Below are 21,623 nucleotides of genomic sequence, written 5' to 3' on the forward strand. Positions count from 1 at the left end.
GGGCTTGAAAAGATTAACGAGATGGTTGCTGATTATAGATCCTTCTACAATGACCCAGTGAAAGAACTTGAAGGAGATAATGTGGCTGCTAAAGACAACAAAACCATTGGAACCAGTTCGAGAACCAGGAGCAGAAGTAGGAACAAGGGTACCTCCAGATTCATCATGGAGGAAATTGAGGAAATTAATAGGATTTCCATCCAAAAGAACAAGGATCTGGTGCTCTTGCTCAACTGAGAGGTTTTTTGCTTTCGCTTGTTTGTCTGTGTTTTTTGTCTCTGTTTCTGTTCGGGGTTGATCCCCTGTTTTGCTGTTGTTTCTTGCCAGATTGGCTGTTGGCCAACTATTATAAAACTTTAGGTTTCGGGTCCTTGTAAAACCCATTTATCCTTATAAAAAACTATGTGATCCCCATAAGAAAAAACTTCAAAATTAATTTGTTGATTATTATTTGATTATAAAAAAATAATATATATAATTGTTTTAATTAACATTAGAAAAATAATAAGTTTATCTATCATTTAGATAAAGAAAATATTAATTTCAATATTTAACACCCACTGAAAGAATACGTCTTTAATTGTATTTTAAACGCCCTAACTTTGGAATAATATATTCCAAAGTTCTTGACAATGAGAAGATCATGTAGTAAAAAATATCAGGAAGGCTTATGTATAGTATTACCAGTCATACTTAGACGACTAAACCCTACGCGGATCAAATCGTGACAAGACATAATTATATAGGCACTTGAATCCCTTCCGTAGTTTCACCCAAAGTAATGTCAGAAAAAAATGTAGGAGGTGAGATAAGTCTATTTGTTTTAGTTCCCAAAAAACTTTGTGAACTCATTTATTCAGGTATGTAAGGTTTGCAAATGCAGATTAACAAGCTCATGTCCATTGAAACGAAAGCGAATTGAACCAGAAGAGGAAAATTTTGTTGCAGTGATTAATAATGTAATTAAATATTAATACACTATGGTCTAGATTTAATGAAAGTGAGAGATAAACATTCAACCTATCAGATTTCATAGAGTGTTCTTTATCCACTCACCAGTCCCTTTTCACTGGAAATTTTCTGGCTTGATTTTAGTTTTAAATATTCAAGAGCACGTCTTGCAGCAATCCTCTTTGCCATTTTTTTCTTTTTATTTTCACCCCTTCCAACCATCTGATCATCTATAAATACTTCCACAGCTATCATTTCCTCCTCACATATTTTGAAATTATAGTCTTTATACTCAACACGGTGGGCACTTTTCCCTAATAGCCCGTCAAGTTCTGTAGCAGGATGCTTCTCAAATGTCTCCACAGTTGCCAAGGGCTCTAACAAAATCTTGAATTTCTACAAACAAATAGTTTTAAGGTTAGACAATACGAAAGAAGACATAACTATGCAGAAAATATTTCTTTATGTGAATGAAACTATTAGAAAAACGTCATGTAAGTTTTGCTATGAAAGTAAAGTTGATGGATGATGGAGGACATGCAAGCAAGAGCTTAAATTTGTTGCATTCAACAATACGGCATAGATATACTGTTTAACTAAGGGATTGCCCACTTAAATAGACAACACCAGATGTTTACTTGTAAGCCACAGGAGGGGGCCAAAACTAAATGAAAACCCTTAAATTGGATACTGTAAGAAACAAGTTTTCTATTTTTTTTTCTCAATAAAAGGAAAAGGGAATTGTGTTCACTTATTACCTCCCAAACTTTGTCTATAGCATAGCTGTTGCTCTCCAACATCACACCACTGTTATCAAGAAACATTGCACCAGCAATCGATTTAACTATATTGCAAAAAAATAACGGTGGGCTCACATCCTCGCAATTGTCATTGGTATCTTCAATCAATCTCACCACCTACATTACACAAAATATGAATAAGGGTGGGTTTATCTCCCTACAACTATCTTTTGGATTTATTAATGAATCTGCTAACCTACATGACACCAAATATGAATTTAGTGAAACATAAATAAATCATCTTCCAGATTTCAATTGAAGAGATTAAAGATTTACCTTATCTTCCAAAGATTTATCTTGAAAGCTCATATGCTTATGAACTTGTAATTTAACTATAGCAACTCTTGCAAGCTTCACATTGCTCATAATGTTAGATCTTAACGTTGTCAGCGTTCCTGATTGAAGGTCGGGATAAGTGATGTACAAATATTTTGTTATTGCTTGTTTGAGGACCAAATGACCAAAGAACACCGTCAACTTATGAGACTTCAGATCTGTTAATTTAATGAGTTCCTTACATGCATTGCAACATTTGGAAAAGTTGAGAGTTACTCTCTCTAAAATCTTACAGTATGAATCTACCAGAAAATTTCTACTCTTGAATTTGTAGTTTAATTTTTCTTCTATCTCGTCCAGTACAATAGACTCATATGAAGGGGTAAGGAGTTGGCAGGTTAAATTCTGATTCACTTTTGTCACTTCATTGCAGTCACACTTTGCTGACTTTAGTTTTGGTTTTGAACCGTCACAAGGATTTACGGAATGCTCAAGTGTTTCTTCAAGTACCTCACTTTCGCTTGGAGAATGATTAATTGTAGAAATATTTCCTTTGGTACTATGTTCTTTGCACGAACTCTTCTGACCTTCCATCTCATCTCGAGGTGTTTCCCTAATTAGTAATGGATTTAACAAAGGCCGAAAGACCTGTAAAGCATGGCAGCCAAAATTGCATAGTTAGTTTTCTTTATATGTACTACAGTACTATATTTCTATATAGAGATAAAAAAATTGGATTTTCTTAATTCCTCATAAGTTCTTCATTATTTTAACTAATAAAACTTTCTAGGAAAGCTAACTCCCTGGTTAAAAATTAAAACAGAGAAAATAATTTAGTAGTCTTCATATGAAAACTCGCTATCGACATACACAGTACCAGATAAGGATTCAATAATATTAGCAAGAACCGTTGGAGGCTTTACATTATCATCCGATTCGGACTTGTCTATCATATCTTGAAAGCATTTTATAGACTGCGGATACACATTAATTGACCATTAAAAATCAATACCCATTAATCAAGGAGTTTCAAATAGTATCAATCTAACTAGCTTACCCTTTGAGAGGCTTATTTAACAGAATGTTGTGAAACCCATACTTCAAAGCAACTCTTCTAAGAAGACCATTCTCCATATTTTTTTGAAAAGACACGATCGATGGTTTTTTATTTTCATTCTCACAAGAGCTGTGCATGTTTATTGCAATCACAAACTCTAATACTGCGTCACCAATGAATTTTAACCGGTGGTAGGATCCTCCTAGTGCTTCTTGTAATAATAAATCTTTGTTAGTGAAGCTGTAAATGTAAAATGGATTCTAACTCAAATATACAGTTGAAAACTTTTCCTCTTTTTCTATGTGTAGATTCCAGATCTGCTTCAACTTTTCCTCTCTTTTCTATGTGTAGATTCCAGATCTGATGGCAAAGAGTTGCAGATCCTAAAAGTGTAGGTAGAGATCCATAGTTCTAAATTCAAAACATGAAAAAAACCTTGGTGACTATCAACTACCTACAGTTTCCAACAATTTTTTAGAGAATTTTTTGGAGGGCTATCTCTAGAGAATTCTGATCTGAAATCCCCACTTCAAATTTGACTTAGACACCCCAGGTTAGTGGTGCCTACTGACAGACACACTATTTTTGTCTTCATAATTCAAAGCGGGTTTTGAATAATTTCATAAGTTTAAAATTGGAAATATACACCAAAGACGCAATCAAGAAACCTATTCAAGTTAGTCTAACATATGCATCCATTTTTTAAACATCAACGATGAATGATAAAATGTAGAAGAAACATTTACCCTTTTGATGAAACTTCCAATAAATTCCCACCTCATAACGACGTTGGAGATTATATTAACTGTAGTCTCCTTTAACTCCCTCTTGAATTCATGTTCTATCTTAATCTGTGGTATAAAATGATATACAATAATTTTTACAATAAAAAATCTCCAAAGATCATCTCTTCTAAGGATTAGTGGTTAGATTGTAGTTATGTATTTAAATAAAAATTATTATTTTCTTATGCATCATTTATAAAACATGGTTTATTTTCGTCGTCCATCTCAAAGCCATAATCAGTAAGAACATTCAAAGCTAAATTAGCCTCCCAATATATATTGGGTTGCGGAGGAGTTTAAATTGTTGATGAATGCATTCCCTACAAAGGTTATTTATTTTCTAGCTACTGGCATGTCATTGCTAATTGAATTTATAATTTCCATCAAATCTCCTTTAATTTCTACTTTTCTCAATTTCAGTTGACCACCGTTATTATTTGCTCCTCATTTAATTTTAGAGCCTCTCAAGTACAATCAAGATTCAATTTGGTCCATCAACAAGGAAAATATTGCTATTTTATTTCTTTTCTACTATTGATTGTGAAAATAACTTTGTGATCCCATTAAAAAAAATTCAAAATTAATTAATTTATTATTATTTAATTATAATAAATTAATATATACAATTATTTTAGGTTAGATACTATAGATTTATTTTATGAGCTGAGGGTTCTTTCCTCTTGTATGCTCTTTGAATCCTGTATAAAAAATAAAAAATACTAATAAAAAAGTTTAGTAGAATAGTAAACTTTTATTGAAAAAAAAAAATATATACAATTATTTTAATTATCGGCAAAACCCTAGTTCTGAAATTACTATCGATGATTTTGGCTTTCGCATGCCTCTATAATTTGCCGCACACTTCACTATTTTCTGCGCTTGCTTGAGTCCGCCCGATTGCATCAGATTGTTTGGGAAGGGAATTTTTTTGATCACAAGGAGATTGCGAGCAAAAGGCTGGAGCGAACATTAGTGTTGGAGGAGTTTCTGCAGAAGGCCGGAGGCTTCAGTTTTATCGATGGAGGAATTTCCATGCAGCTGGAGAGTCAGGGCGCAGATCTCAATGATCCACTTAGGAGCACTAAAATTACAACTCCTCAACTCATCCGTCAGAGGCCTGTCTAGGGTTCACAACAATTAGAAAAAATCAGTGTTATTGTTGCCAGTCTGTGGAAGGAGCCAATAGAGGCCAGATTGCGCAGCTAAGTATTGAAGAGGCATCGAGTCAAAAATAAAATGCATTTTGAGTGTTTTTGTTTGGAGCCGCCAAAGTAAATACAAAATTAAGAGTCATCGATTGCTGAAGTCCGCCAAATTGACAGAGGCAGAGATCAAAAGACCGTGGTTGTAGATATTGATGATGTTCGTCAGATAACACTATGTAGCATACGGTTCGTGTAGTCATTGACCAGAGCGAACAAAGAAGTGTGGAATCGCTTATTGGCGAAGAGATCTTTCAGATTTTAAAAGTTCTTTGTATGGACGAATCTAGGGTTATTGGCGCGTGGGCTGATGTGGGCTGGGAAGATCAGCCGCATGTCCCACAGCTGGTCTTCATGAAGGGCAAATGGGTAGATATGGCAGTGCAGAATTGGTTGAGGGCAGACTTACGAAATTTCAAACCGGTCTCCAAGTATTTTTGGGGTTTTTTCAGAGGTCCAAGCAATGGAAATTGACAGAGAATGGACAGATCTGGTGAAGGGCATCAACGATTTTTGGATCGTAGGCATTTTGGTCAGGACCCGCGGCAAAAGTTTATCCCAAATCATTTTAAGGGGCTTCTGGGTAAACGATTTACAGAGGTGGGAGGAAAACCGTCCTATGCGAAAGTTGTGAAGTTTTCATTTGTAAATGAGGCAATTAGGGCTTCTCGGCTGAACATTGGTGAAAAGATGATGGACAAACAATCTAACAGTAGCCCACTTGAGTTATCTTCGTCACATCAAAGGGGGGATAAGGTAAGGGAATCTTCGACATCAGGAAAAGATGATAAGGTAAGTGAAAATCAAACCGGCTCTGATTTAGGAGGTGGGTCTTCACAGGTATGGGCTCCTGTTCCATGCATTGATTTACTTGATTCTGTTGTCGATTTGAAAGCTCATTGTTTGCATACACATGCTATTGCTGGGGAAATATGGGGCGGTGCAACTAGTTTATCTAAATTTCATCATATATTGCAGAAAAAGTGGTCTGATATACGTTATTTTCAATTACTCTCAACTCTTCTTCTGTTAGGGATGAAGTTTTAAAATCTTCACATTATTGGTTTGGTAAAAATTTAGTGTTTGTTTCGGCTTGGAAACCATTTTATGTCCCTACTTGGTCAAGCTTTAAATTAGTTCCTTTCTGGTTTGGCTTGCCCAAATTACCATTTGAATTTATGGATCCAGAGGTTTTGGAACAAATTGGTAATACTTGTGGTTCTTTCTTATCATCAAGATTTGATTTTGTGGAGGGGGAAGTTTTGGTAAAAATTTGTGTCTTGACTAATCATAATAATGTTTGCCCTCGAACCTGTATCATTAAATCTCATGAGGGTATCTGGAAACAACCAATTAATAAGTTGGAGAAAGACTTTGGTAAAACTTCCTTGCAATTGGATGCTCCTTTGCTTATGGATTTTTTGAAATCCTCTATTTTGGATAAGGCAGAACATTGCTTGGGTAGTAACGATAATCCATTTCTGGATAAACTATTTGTTAATGGTTCCACTGGGAAACCTCCCGCTACTTTTGAGGTTAACTAGGCTATTAGGGATGTTGGGAAGTGAGAGGTTTATGTTGTGTCTCACGATCCGGACTCTGTAGGGATTTTTGTAAGTAAGGGTAAGACAGTAGCTCACCAGAATATTGTGGTTTCGGGGGACAACAATGTGGATGATCTACTTCCAAATCTCACTACCTCGAATTCCTTGGATAAGTCACTAAATGATGGTGGTGGGAATCCTGTCTATCCTGTGAATTCAAAAGAATACTTAGAAAGTTGTCAGGGGATTGGTTAGTTTTTTGCAAAGAATGATGGGGTTGTTTCAGAGTCTAATGTAGGGGTTCCTTCTCTAGGGTTTCCTGATGATGCTATCCTTTCTTAACAAGTCAAAGAATTGGTGTCTAATTCTTCGCAGCATGTTGATGTGGATTTGGATAATAACGCCACCTTAGGAAATAATATTCAGTTGGGGGACATTCCTGTTATTGTGCTAGATGAAAATCTGGTTCACCAAGTAAATGATCTTTTTAAAGATCATGAGCATCAGATGGATGAGGACATTACGAATAGGGTTATCTGTTCCATTGAGAATGACTTGGGGGGAATTAAATTGACCCTTCCTATTTCTGCATCTGCTAACCCTTTTGAGATTTTGGCCTCATCAGAAGTGGACATCATAGATAATTTAGCCATGACTTCTCCTAAGTCAAGTAAGAGTTTACCAATTGTTCAAACTACTCTAATTAGGGCTTCATCTGTGGCTTCTCCTGGTAGGGGTAGGCCTCCAAAGAATCAAAAGACTCAATTAGAAATTGATGCTGGGATTCAGCAGACTTTGTCTCTTTCTCCTAGTGTTGGGAAAGGGAAGCATTCATTTTCTCTTGGTGACGTTATGAAAGGAAGTGGTACTCCTAAGGGAAAGAGGAGTAAGAGGTCTATTATCAGTCCTCCTATGACTAGGTCGGGGGCGGTGAACCATAATCTTCAAAGCAATTTTGGAGAAGGAAAGTCTTCTTCATCTAAAGGAAAGAGGGGAGCCTCGGTCTCCCCTCGAGAGCAATGAGAATTATATCTCGGAATGTTAGGGGCTTAAATGCCCCTAACAAGAGGCGCTTAATTAAGTCCCAGATGGACTTAGTTAAGTGTGATATTTTCATGTTGCAAGAGACAAAATTGTCAAAGGAGTTTGCTGATTTGGTTTTTTCTTCTTGGAGAAAGTGGGAATTCCTCTCCTCTCCAGCTTGTGGTGCATCAGGGGGTTTGGCATTGCTTTGGAATAACTATAACATTGAGGTTGAGCTTGTTGCTTCTACTGTAAACTGGATGTTGGCCTTAGTTAAAAGAAAGCTTTCGAAGGTTAAGTTTTGGCTTTTTAATATTTATGCTCCTTCTGGTATTCAAAGGAAGACTAAATTATGGGGATAACTTAAGAGGATTTCCTCCCCTTTAAGGCATGGTCCCTTTATAATCTTTGGGGGGGATTTTAATGCTATCACTGACTTGGGAGAAAAGAAAGGAGGTATTCTTCCTAATAAAAAAATTATGGAAGAGTTTGGGATGTTCATTAAGGACATGCATCTTTTTGATTGTCAGTTTCAGAATGGGATTTTCACATGGACAAATATGCGAAGAGATTTTTCTCAGATTGCGAAAAGGCTAGACCGATTTTTGTTATCAGATTTTTGGATTGATTCAGAATTTGAATTTTTTTCCTCTATTCTTCCAGTTTGGGGGTCAGATCATTTTCCAATTTCTCTATCAATTCTAGAAGATAAAGCTCCTTTTAAGTCACCTTTTAAATTTAAACCTATGTGGTTTAGAGATTCTTCCTTTTTTCCTTTGCTCAAAAAATGGTGGAGTTCTGCTCCTTATTGCTCTGGATCCTGAATGTTTCAGATTGCTAAGAAGTTGAGATTTTTGAAATTTAATATTAGAGAATGGAATATATTGCATTTTAAGAGCATCTTTCAGGAAAAATAGAGGATTCGAGATATGATTGAATGTTTTAATTCACATGTGATTCAACATGGTATGGCGCCTCTTGTTTTTGATGAGCTAAAATTGCTAAAAGCAGAGCTTGAAGAAGTTTTGTCTAGAGAAGAAATCTATTGGAGACAGAAATCGAGGGAGATCTGGCTTTCAGATGGTGATAGAAATACAAAATTTTTTCACTCTTCAACAAAAATTAAGAGAAGTAGAAATAGGATATCTTGTATTGAGTGTCCAAATGGTAGACTTTTAACAGAACAGGAGGATATTGCTTTAGAGGCAGTTAGGTTTTGTAAGTCACTATTGTCTTCAGAGCATGGAGATCTTCATAATAACATTTCTTCTAATATTCCTTCTTTGGTATCTTCGGAAGATAATAAATTGTTGATGTCTCCTTTTTCTTTGGATGAAGTTAAGAATGCTGTTTTTGCAATGAACCCTGATAAGGCTTCGGGACCGGATGGATTTACTCCTTTATTTTTTCAGAAATGCTGGGATTTTGTGGGAAATGATGTTTTATTGGCCCTTAAGGAAGCTAGAAGGAATAGGTCTGTTTTGAAGGAGCTCAATACTAAAATGATTGCAATTATTCCTTAAAAAAGAGGTTACCAAGACATTTGCTAATTATCGTCCTAGTGCTTTATGTAATACTTTGTACAAGATTTTTACCAAGGCTATTTCTTTAAGGTTGGCTAAAATTCTGCCTAGGATCATTTCTTTAGAACAAGGTGGTTTTGTTCTAGGAAGGGAGACGACAGAGGGAGCTATAGTGGCGCATGAGGTTTTGCATTCTATTTCTACTTAGAGAATCTTGGCTATGATCCTCAAATTAGATATGATGAAAGCATATGATAGAGTAGAATGGGGGGCATTGTGTGTTGTTCTACTTAAATTGGGCTTTTCCAAGGCATGGGTCAAATGGATTCATGCTTGTATTTCTTCTGCAAGGTTCTCAATTCTAATTAATGGCTTTCCTTGTGGTTTTTTCTCCTCTTCTAGGAGTTTGAGGCAGGAGGATCTTCTGTCTCCTTTCTTGTTCATTCTTCTAGCTGAAATGTTCAGTTGGGCTATAAGAGCTGCTAAGTTGGGAGGGCTTTGGAAGGGAATTAGGATTCATAATGTTCCACAAAGAATTTCGCATTGCTTGTTTGCAGATGATACCTTGTTATTTGGTCAGGCCTATTTGGGTGAGGCAAGAGTGATAAAGGGGATAATATAGAATTATGCATCCTTTTTTGGTTAGAGAGTCAATGTTGATAAGTCAAAGATTTTTTTCCTTCATGCTTCACAATTGGTTCAGGATAGATTGAAGATTTTTTGGGGATTTGCATATAGAAATCTTCCTTGTTCTTATCTTGGTATACCTTTCTTCATTAAGAAGGATAGAGTTGAGTTTTGGGATAAGATCATTTCAGTTATCTCTAGAAGGATCCTATCCTGGAATCATAGATGGTTATCTTTGGCTGGTAAGATTGTTCTTATTAAGTCTATCCTAAATGGTGTTCCTATTTATCTCATGTCTATTTTGCAGTCTCCGAAAGCGGTTCTTGTTAGTTTGCAAGATACTCTTAGGTTTTTCCTTTGGAGTAATAATAAAGAACGTAAGAAGAAAATCCCTCTGGTAGCATGGGATAAAGTTTGTTTGCCTAAAAACCTTGGGGGCACAGGCATTAAGAGTCTAGAAAGTCAGAATTTAGCCTTAGGTGCTAAGTTGGTTTGGAAATTGTATGAGAGACCATTCTCCTTTTGGGCACAAATTATGTTTGCTAAATATTTAAATAACGGACCAAGAGAGTATGTTTTTCAAGTTTCTAATTTACTGTCTGGTTCAACTATTTGGATTTTTCTATGTAAATGTAGATCAGTGATTTTGCCTCATCTCATGGATTGTTCATAATGGTAGAAAGGTCAGGTTTTGGGAGGAAGTTTGGAATGGACATCCCCCTTTGGTGAACTCAAGGGATTGGTCTCCTTTAATTTCCACTCTTTCTTCCCTTTGGGGTGTCTTTGTGGTTGATTATTTTGAAATTGAGTATAGTGGGAATCTTAAGGTGGCAAAATGGAAATCAATTGAGTTTTTAGATATTGATCAAAATGTGAAATTGGAATATGGAAAGAAGTTGGGGGAGAGAGTAATAATTCTTTCTGATGCTGACGATTAGCTTATCTGGACAAGGAATATCTCTTGTAAGTACACAGTTAAGGATGGCTATAATTCTCTCTTGGTTGCTAAAGATTTATCTACTTGGCCATACAAGCTGTTTTGGCATATGGCTTGCCTCCCAAAGGCTGGTGCTTTTGCTTGGTTAGCAGTGTAGGACAGGGTCCTTATCGGAATGAGGTTGGATAGGTTGGGTATTACGACAGTATTTTCTTGTGTCTTTTGTAATAAAAATTTAGAATCCTTTGAACACTTGTTTCTTCACTTTGATTTTGCCTATGGTTGCTGGCAGTGGTTGTTTGAAAAGCTTAATCTATCCTTTGTTATTGGTAAGGATCTCCTTTCCCACTTTAGAGCCTGGCCTCTCCTGTTTGCCTCATCTTTCTATGCATGTCTTTGGATTATTTCTCCATCTATTGTGATTTGGAATATTTGGTTAGGGCGTAATAATAGGATTTTTAAACAAACAAGTTCTTCCTTGGCTGAGGTTTTATTGAGGATTGAATCTTCCATCTCTGAAGTTGCTTTGTCTTTTATCTATAAGAATTTGGAAACCCTTACCTCTTTTTCTCATTGGGATGGTAGGGTAACTTGAGTTTAGAGAATGTTATTAGTCTTACCTTCTCATGGATCTATTTTAAATAAGACTAATTCTATAAGTAAGAGAAATTTGGCTTGCTAGAAACCTCCTCCGCAAGGACACTTTAAATTGAATTTTGACGGTGCTTCTCGTGGGAAACCTGGCCTGGCAGGGGCAAATATGATAATTTATGATCATAAGGTAAGATTTGTTCAGGCTCATTGTCATGCAATTGGTTTCAAGTCTAACAATTGTGCAGAATTTTTTGCTTTGTCCTTTGGTTTGGATATGGCTATATCTTTGGGAATTAAGGACTTGATAATTGAGGGTGATTCTATGGTTATTATTCAAAGTGTCATGAAAAAGAAGTTGAATTGTTGGCAATTACCATATCTACTTGATCATATTTTTCAAAAATTAGATTTTTTTGATTCCTTTTTGATTTCCCACTGTTATAGGGAAGTGAATAAGATTGTAGATTTCTTGGCTAACTTAGCCATTGACAGTGAAGCTAATATGCGAGAGGTAAGTGTGGATGAGATCCCTTCCTTAGTTGTGGAATATTTGAAGTAAAGAAGGGCATAGTTGGAGTGTTCATCAACCTCCTTATTTGGTGTGGCTTTTCTTTGGTGTGGGTTCTGCTATGCTTGATCACAATGTTTTTTTTGACAGGGTCTCTGATTATGGTTTCATTTCTGCTATGTGGTATCATTCTAACCAGTGGTTTGGAAGATTGTGTTTCATAGACAAGGGTGGTTCAGACTGGTGTTTTTTGGCAGCAATGGATATGCATCCCTCGGTGATCATAATTTAATCTTCCTTCTATATGCTTCTGTTGACGGCTTCCTTTATATCTAATGTAGCTTATGTAATTGGGATGGGTTTTTGATGTACTATGCCAATGGGCATTTGGTATTGGGTAGAATAGGCTTGTGTTACTTAAGCAATACTGAAGGGTTTTCTTACTGGTTCTTTCCCTTCAGTGCTTTTTGAACCAGACACTGTAAAAAAAACTTTTAAAATTTAATATAGTTTAGTGGTTCTATCCACTTTTATCAAAAAAATAAAATAAAATTATTTTAATTATCATTAAAAAATTAGTTTTATCTATCTTTTACGCAAAGAAAGAGATTTAAATAATATTAACTTTAATATTTAAACACATTTGAAGTATCAAAATAAACGCCTCTGAAATAGTATCTCTTTAACTGTATTTTAAATGTCCTAACTTTCGATTCATATATTCCAAAGCTCTTGACAATGTGAAGATCAAGTAGTAAAAATATCAGGAAGGTTAATGTATAGTATTACTAATAGTACTAAGACGACTAAACCCTACGTGGATGAACTCGTGACAAGACATAATTAGAAAGGCACTTAAATCCCTTCCGTAATTTCGCCAAAAGTAACGTCAGAAAAAAATGGAGGAGGTGAGATAAGTCTGTTTGTTTAGTTCTCAAAAAAATCGTCCATTGAAATGAAAGCCAATTAAACCACAAGATGAAAAGTTTGTTGCAGTGATTAATAACGTAATTAAATATTAATGCCGTATGGTCTTAGAATAAATGAAAGTTAGGGATAAACATTCAACCTATCAGATTTCATAGAGTTGTGGCTATCCACTCACCAGTCTCTTTTCACTGGATATCTTCTCTCTTGATTTTGCTTTTAAATATTCAAGAGCGCTTCTTGCAGCAATACTCTTTGCCAATTTTTTATTTTTATTTCCCCCCCTTCTAACCATCTTATCATCTATAAATACTTCCACAGCTATCATTTCCTCAGAGATTTTGAACTTATGGTCTTTATACTCAACGCAGTGCGCATTTTTCTCACGTAAATCGTCAAGTTCTTCCACAGGATGCTTCTCAAATGTCTCCACAGTTGCCAATGGTTCTAACAAAATCTTGAATTTCTACAAATCAATAGTTTTAAAGTTATTCAGAAAATATTTCTTTAGGTGAATGAAACTATTAGAAAAACCGCATGTAAAGATTTGCTATGAAATATAAATTTAGAAGTAATCCAGTAAAGTTGATGGATGATGGAAGACATGCAAGCAAGAGCTTAAACTTGTTGCATTCAACAATATGGCATAGTTATATTGTTTACCTAAGCGATTACCCACCTAAATAGAAAGCATCAGCTGTTTACTTGTAAGCCACAAGAGGCGGCCAAAAATAAATGAAAGCCCTTCAATTGGATACTGTAAAAAACACCATTTCTATATTTTTTTATCAAAAAATAGGAAAAGGGAATTATGTTCACTTATTACCTGCCAAACTCTTTCCATAGCATAGCTGTTGCTCTCCAACAACACACCACTGCTATCAAGAAACATTGCACCAGTAATCGATTTAACTATATTGCACAAAATTAACGGTGGGCTCACATCCTCACAATTGTCATTGATATCTTCAATCAATCTCATCACCTACATTACAGAAAATATGAATAAGGGTGGGTTTTTCTCCCTACAACTATCTTTGATTTATTAATGAATTTGTTGACCTACATGACACCAAATATGAATTTGCTGAAATATAAATCAATCATTTTCCAGATTTTATTTAAAGAGATTAAAGAGTTACCTTATCTCCTAAAGATTTATCTGGAAAGCTGAGATGCTTATGAACTTGTAATTTAACTATAGCAACTCTTGCAAGCTTCACATTGCTCATAATGTCAGAGCTTGAAGTGGTCAGCATTCCTGGTTGAAGGTCGGGATAAGTGATGTACAAATATTTTGTTAGTGCTTGATTGAGGACCAAATGCCCAAAGAAGTCCATCAACTTATGAGACTTCAAACCTGTTAATTCAATGAGTTCCTTGCATGCATTGCAACATTTGGAAAAGTTGAAAGTCAGTATTTCTAAACTCTTACAGTATGAATCTACCAGAAAATTTCTATACTTGAATTTATAGTTTAATTTTTCTTCCATCTCATCCAATACATTAGACTTATATGAAGGGGTAAGGAGTTTGGCAGGTTAAATTCTTAATCACTTTTCTCACTTCATTGCAGTCACACTTTGCTGACTTTAGTTTTGGTTTTGAACTGTCACGAGGATTTATGGAATGCTTAAGTCTTTCTTCAAGTACCTCACTTTCGCTTGGAGAACGATTAATAGAAGATATATTCCCTTTGGTACAATGTTCTCTGCACGAACTCTTCTGACCTTCCATCTCATCTTGAGTTGTTTCCCTAATTAGTAATGGATTCAACAAAGGCCGAAAGACCTGTAAAGCATGGCAGCCAAAACTGCCATAGTTAGTTTTCTTTATATGTACTACAGTACTATATTTCTATATAAAGATAAAAAAAATTGCATTTTCCTAACTCCTCGTAACTACTTCTATTGAAAATTTCAAGTTTAGCTACCACCGTGGTTAAAAATATAAAACAGAGAAAATAATTTATTAGTCTCACCTCCCAAACTTTTTCATATGAAAACTCACTATCCACATACACAGCACCAGCTAAGGATTCAATAATATTAGCAAGAACCTTTGGAGGCTTGACATTTTCATCCGATTCGGACCTGTCTAGCATATCTTCAAAGCATTTTATACACTGCGAAAACACATTACATGATCATTAAAAATCAGTACTCATTAAACAAGGAGTTTCAAATAGTATCAATCTAACCAGCTTACCCTATCTTTTAGAGGCTTATTTAACAGAATGTTGTGAAACCCATGTTTTAAAGCTACTCTTCCAAGAACACCATTCTCCACATTTTTTTGAACAGACCTGATCAATGACTTTTTATCTGCATTCTCACAAGTTCTGTATATATTTATTGCAATCACAAACTCTAGTATTGCATCACCAAAGAATTCTAAGCGGTGGTAGGATGTTCCTAGTGCTTCTTGTAATAAATCCTTGTTATTGAAGCTGTAATGTAAAATGGATTCTATCTCGGGTATATTAATTCTGAAGTTTACATTTGCCATTTTCTCAGTTACAGGGTAAACCCTAGTTTTTTAAGAGAAGATGTACCCCATGAAGTAAATAATTCTCTGAGATGTCAGGGCAGTGACAAATTAAAAATGACTGAAACAGCTATATAATGTAATCAACGAAGAAGAAAAGTATCAGCTAACTTTATTGGGAAGTCACGAAAGTACAGGGCTTCTGACGACATGCTGTTGGTATTCGAAACATGATGATGGAGACCGAAATATGCCGGGCTGATCTGGCTGGTGGGTTTGAGCTTCTCTAGAGGATTGCTTTTGTGAGGAAAGGAAAATTGGCACGAGAACCGTGTTTGTGGAATCTTTTGCGAAATTTTAAAATACTTTTGGTTATAAATCTAAATATACCTATCAAATTTCTGTAAAAATATATTTATTATAAACGCATAGTTGTTGGGTTTTAGAATGGAGGTGTTAAAAACTAAATCCCCAGAAAATGAACACATATTACTTGTTGGAAAACTTATTGTCCCCGAGTCTCCCTGCAGCTGCAAAATATATTTTTTTGCTAGTGAGATTAATGTGCTAGGTCATTTTAAATTTGAATTTCTGGTGTGGGAAAATAATTGAATAGACACGACAAAAAATAGAGAAATGTTCCCAACAGTCAGTCAGTCTCGAAGAACGTTTTTTTTGTGAACTACAGTTCTCAGGAGAAGATTTGCAGCAGCAGCTGTGTGTGTGCACTGTGCAGTGAGCAGTGATTGCTCCAGACATCGTGAAGCTCTAGGAGATCAGCATGAAACGAAGTTCAGTGTATCTCCATGCATTTGATTGGATGCAACTCGAGATCGCTGCAAGTAGTTTGTAATCATAATTTGTTATCAGTATACTTTTAAATTTGATTTTTTATTTTATTTGTAAAATTAGTTTTCAGATTTAATACAAAGAAATATTGCCTGTCTGCCACTTATTATTTGGTTTTTAATTCCACATTTGTATTCCTAGTGAGATTGGAAACTGACTACTGCTCAGTTTCCCAATCAGCTGGGAATGAACAAAAATAAAAACCAATACAAAATACACAACTAGCGATAGATAAATTGCTTTCTTCCTTAAAAAATTAAAAAACAATTTACAAAATAAACTTCAACTGATTACAATTATAATTACAAATTCACCTACAGTGATCTGGAGCTGCACCCAATCTTAGTTTGGCTGGAGTTGCAAAAAGCTCCTTGCACTTCACTACGTCTAGAGCTATCTACTATTCCTTGCAAACACACTCAGCTGGTCTTGCAACCTTAAAAATTTCCTCTACTAAACTCAGAGCTCAAATTTGTTACTACATACAAAATTAACTCACTAACTATAGGAAGAATATTCTTCCTATTTGTCTTTCTTATGTTCTTTACCAATTTTCCTACTCAAAAAATTGAAATTCAAAATCACCTAGCAACAATAACTCTACCACAATTACCTTCTCTTCCTATCTTCACTTTGTAACGAAATGGATCGAGCGGGAGCGGGAGCGGCTAGTGTTTCTGGCGAGTCTGATGCGGAGGCAGAGGAAGACAACGAAGATGAGGATGATGGAGACACTAGATCGTTTGAACTTCCTTTTGGGTTGCAGATTTTGCATCCTTTTTTGGCTTCTGCGCATTGTTCTGGGGCTTCTCTTGGCCTGGCCCCTGTGGCCTTAGAGTTGGTGTGGGCGGAGGTGGATGGCTCCGTGGGAGGATTGGTTTCGTTTAATGTGGATAGTGCGGCTTTGTTTCTGTGCGCCCTTGTGTTTTTTCGTGGTGGTTGCAGCCTAGATGGGTTTTTCTGGTGCTACGTTGGAAGGGGTCTTTGGCTGCAGATGATCTCGCTTTGTCCGTAGTGTGTGTTCTTGCTGTCAACGCTCTGTCTTGCATGGAGGAGGGTGCGAGTTTTTGCTTGCCTTCTTCCCTCTTACATGGCAGAGAAGCGAACAAGGATTTTTTCGATGTGGCAGCTCCTTCCCAGTGTGTTCTTGAAGCAGTCATCGGTGAGGAGGGATCTCAAAGAGATCAATTCAGATTGGTCAGCAAGAGTAAACAAAATGGAAACACAATGAAAACTCAAAGATATGATGGAGGCAATGCAGAACAGATTTTTTTATTGCCTGAAGATTGATTACATCCAACTGGTAACAACCGGGTTACAACATACTGGCTCAAAGGCCTAGTAGAATAGGTCACAACGAGGACCTTGAACTTTAAGATCTATCTTCTACACATAGTCTAGCTATCTGATTATCTGATTCATTGCATTCTAATGTGTAATTACAAATATATATCGATCTAAAGGATCCAGTTGGCCCAAAAGGGATCAAAATTCGAAGAACAAGACCTAACATGTAAAATAACAAGGTCGGCCTCTACCAAGAGATTCCTCCAGAAAATCCAAAGGGATGAAACGTAGATCGCGGGAAATGGTCGGCTACACGCCAAGGAACATTGGAATTAACGCCCAAGGCTCTTTAAGCTTCGAAAGGGATTCTGGTAGATCACCAAAATAGGTCCAGGCAACCGGTTGCGATATCTTATAGAAAAATGATCCAAATGCGATGCCATCAGGAAGCAAGAAAGATGATCAAGTCTTCAAGTAGAATCCAACTCCACAGGATTTGGTGAGCCAAAATCAAGACACACAAAAAGGAAAACCGAAACTGCAACAGAAAGAAAATGTTTGTGGTTGATGCAAGATTGCTATGAACCCGGGATGCTCCTGCATCAGACATTTGGGGTTATTGAAAAAGTGAGCCCCATCACTTGATCTGGTTTGGTGATCTGAACAAGTCCACAAGCTGTCTCAATTTTTTCTCCAACCAACTGGTGTACAATCAACAGTTTGTCCAACAACAGGTTCACAAACTAGCTCTGATACCACTTGATGCAAACAAGATAGGGAGATCCAATGAAGGACTGCCCAACCTTGTAGCTTAACACATAAACCATGGAAAACATACTAGTAACTGGTAACAAGATGCCAGAAACAATAGAAAGAACAACTAATAGCTACACAAAATACATAACCGGCAAACAATATGAAGAAATATTATTACAATCTAAAAAATTTATATATGCCACATACTAACCGCAGCTCAGGATTACAAAACAATGCTTACAACTTAGATCTATGATCTGTAGATCATCTTCTCAACAATTCATCATCGGTAACAAATTCCACTATTTTTCACTGATCCGTACCTTAGCCATCTTAACTTCAGTCTCCCTAGATCAGAATCATCCATTCAGCCTCCAGTAATAGTCTGCACTGCTCTGCATTGATCCAGACCTCAGCTCTTTCGGACTACAGTCTCCCCAGACCAGAAATCATTGGTTTAGCCTTCAGTAACAGTCTTCATTATTCTGCACTAATCTAGACTTCAACCATCTCGACTTCTGTTTCACCGGATTAAAATCTCTCCGGTACCTACATCTTATCTTGATCTCGAACTCCATCTTCGATCTTCTATCTTCTATCTCTTAAATGATTCACAAAATTTCATATATACCATCCACAATTAAGTACAACTTAATTAAGTCAGCCCAAAGACCAACTGGTTCATATAATGTGCAATGGTAACATGTCGACTCAAATCACTAAGAACATCTCGAAAACATAAAATGGTGTGCTGACCTCTGGGAATACTGGCCAAGGCCTAAAACAACATCTCCAATGATCTACAAGTCATGGAGATCAACCACAACCCAATCCAACTTCGCTCAACACACTACTCGAATAACCGATAAGAACATATCAACCAGGCCAATACCGAAATCCACATCTCATCCAAAACAAGGACAAATGGTATGAAACTCGAACATGATAAAGATCACAAACACAAGGGAATAAATCTAGAATCACAATGCTAAACTGTCAAACAAGAAGAAATGCCACAATCTCCAAGAAATTCCACTAAAAACCACCTAATGGGTAACAACTAGACTAGTGCTCTTGCATCAGTTCTCCCTCTTGGCCTAATTGCTTGTTGCTTTGCTGGTTGTGGAGGAGTTGTTTGGTATTTGGGTGGAGCTTTTTTGGGTCTTTGGTTTCTTCTCTCCCCTTGGGGTGTCTTTTACCCTTAGGGAGGGTTCTGCTACTACAGGAGGCCTCTATGTGGGAGGTCCTCTTGTCTTTCTTGTGTAGCCTTGTTGGATCTCCTCTTAATGATAGTGTGTGCATTTCTTTTCCTATATTTTTCAAGAAGTTTTCTAGTGACTTTTAGGTTTTCATCTTACCATTTCTCTCAGTCTGTCCTATTGAGGTGGACCATTCTTCTATAGAGGGGAAGAGTTGTGGGTTGAGCTTTGTGGGAGGGCGTTTGTTGGGGGTTTTGGATGCCTTGTTGTTCAATGTTGGGTGTACTTTTGTTTCTTTCTCCTTGCTGCTAGGTATCTTTCCCTTTTCTCCTATAGAGGTGGAGATACCGGTGGAGTTTGTCTCCTTGGAGTTAGTTTGGATTAAGCCTCTTTGTCTACTCAAGGTTTTGGGAGCCTTTTTACAACCCATATGTCCATGAAAGTATTTAGAGTTGGTTTTTTGGTTGCTGGACTTTGTTTTGTGGTTTGAAGCTTGGCTCTTCCTGCTAATGGTCTCCGTCTTTTCAGCCCCTATTGAGGTGGTTCCCTATCCTATAGAGGTGGAGAGGTGTTGTGCTGGAAGATGGACTTTGATTAGATGTTGTGTGGTGGTGAGCTTCTTCCTGCTGATTATGGGAGCCATTATATAACCCATCTTGAAGGTTAGGGATGCCTTTCAAAATCCCCCTTTTTTCTAGATTTTTCTCTATGTTTATCCTTTTGGTGTCTATTTCACATTGTGGGAGCCTTGTAAAACCCACAGGCAGGCTGGATGCAAGTATTTTTCAAGGGCCCAGTTTGGCCAGATGTTTTTTTTTGTTAAGGATATATTTTTCATTTGGCGGCCTGAGAACTATGTTGCAGGTTAAGGGATCTTGGGAAAATCCTTCTCTACTAGTTTTGGGTGCCAGTTTAAAACCCAGGTTGAAAGTTAGGGGAGCCTTTCAAAACCCTATGTGTCTAGATTATGAATCTATGACTATCTGTTATAATCTGGGGATTTCAAAGGTTATGGGTGCTCACAATCATCCATGGTATCTGTTGAAGGTTAAGGGAGCCTTATTGAAACCCTTGTGCATGTGATAGGCATGGCCTTTTCTGTATAACTGAGGCTGGCCTTTGGGTCTAATTACCAAAAAAAAAGTTTTTTTTTGAAAAACTCGATGTTTCAACAACTACTCTTATAAATAATTTTTTTTTTGAAATGTAAAAAATACCCTTTTATAGATCTATAAGTGAATTTTCCTAAATATATATCTGATGTCATGGAAATGGGGACAAGGCAACAACAAAGTTCAATGTTAATAAGTTAGTTTCAACCATAAAACCAAAATAAAGAACTAAAAACTATTCCAAACATATCAAAAGAGATTTCAAAAAAGCATGAAAGAAGTTTAACAAAACAAAAGAAAGGAGAAGAGCCTCCCTAAGATGCTTCCATGATGCCTTTTGATGCTTGTCCCTTGTTTTTTCCCTCTCCAAGTCCTAAATGAGTGTAGCTCTCAACTTTTAGCACTAGCCATGGATGCCATATGGAGATTCAAGATGGCTGAATGTGATAAACAAATGCTATGCAAGTGTAGATAGTGATGCTATGAAAAATCTCTATGCTAATACCAGTATAGCAACAATACTCTAATGCTTCCTTCTTTGCTTGAGGAGAAGGGTTCTATTTATAGAAGAAATGGAGAAATGAAGGGTTAAGATTGAGCAATCTTAACAAGGGTTAGGATTGAAAGATATTCAATCCATGTGAGACTTTCAACCCAATCCCATGTTGACAAGTGTCACCATGAGGAGGCTTGAGAGGAAAGATAAGGGGTATTAAATGCTTTAGGGGAAATGATGGTTACCCTAGGGGGTTGGGTTAGGGTTAGGTTAATGGATATTCCTTTTATCCAAGGGATAAATGAATGCGCAAGGGTTAAATGGTTACCTTAGTCAAAGAAATAAATGCTTTGAAGAGACCCATGAGTCAAAAGGATGGTTAAGTTAGAGGAAAGTCTCTAACCAAAGGTAAAAGCTGAGTTAACCATAAATGGTTATGTAAGAGCCTTTAATGGTTTGGAAGACTTTAGGGGTTAACCATTTGAAGACGTAAAGCCTTTAATGGTTATTGAAGACTTTGGAGGTTTTTGAGAAGTGACTTCCTTTTATTTAGGAATGTGGCAATGATTAGGATAGGATTAGGCTAATTAGAAGGAGTTAGAAGAATCTAGAAGGGATTTAGGCATGCAAGTGGATTTTGTAGGAGAATGCAAGTGGGAGGAATTTTAGGATTTTCAATTGAA

General features: G+C 36.5%; 1 protein-coding gene across 1 annotated transcript; it reads right to left on the reverse strand.

Moving 5' to 3' along the window:
• Positions 1-1,044: 1,044 nt before the first annotated feature.
• LOC131067275 (endoribonuclease Dicer homolog 1-like) lies at positions 1,045-2,621 on the reverse strand. The gene is made up of 3 exons (XM_058002223.1): positions 2,028-2,621; positions 1,710-1,868; positions 1,045-1,347 (listed from the first exon to the last, which is right to left on the reverse strand). The coding sequence occupies exons 1-3, from the start codon at positions 2,619-2,621 to the stop codon at positions 1,045-1,047; spliced, it is 1,056 nt and encodes a 351-aa protein (XP_057858206.1).
• Between the last annotated feature and the right edge of the window lie 19,002 nt (positions 2,622-21,623).

The sequence above is a fragment of the Cryptomeria japonica genome, chromosome 7, assembly GCF_030272615.1.
Source record: "Cryptomeria japonica chromosome 7, Sugi_1.0, whole genome shotgun sequence".
NCBI lineage: Eukaryota > Viridiplantae > Streptophyta > Pinopsida > Cupressales > Cupressaceae > Cryptomeria > Cryptomeria japonica.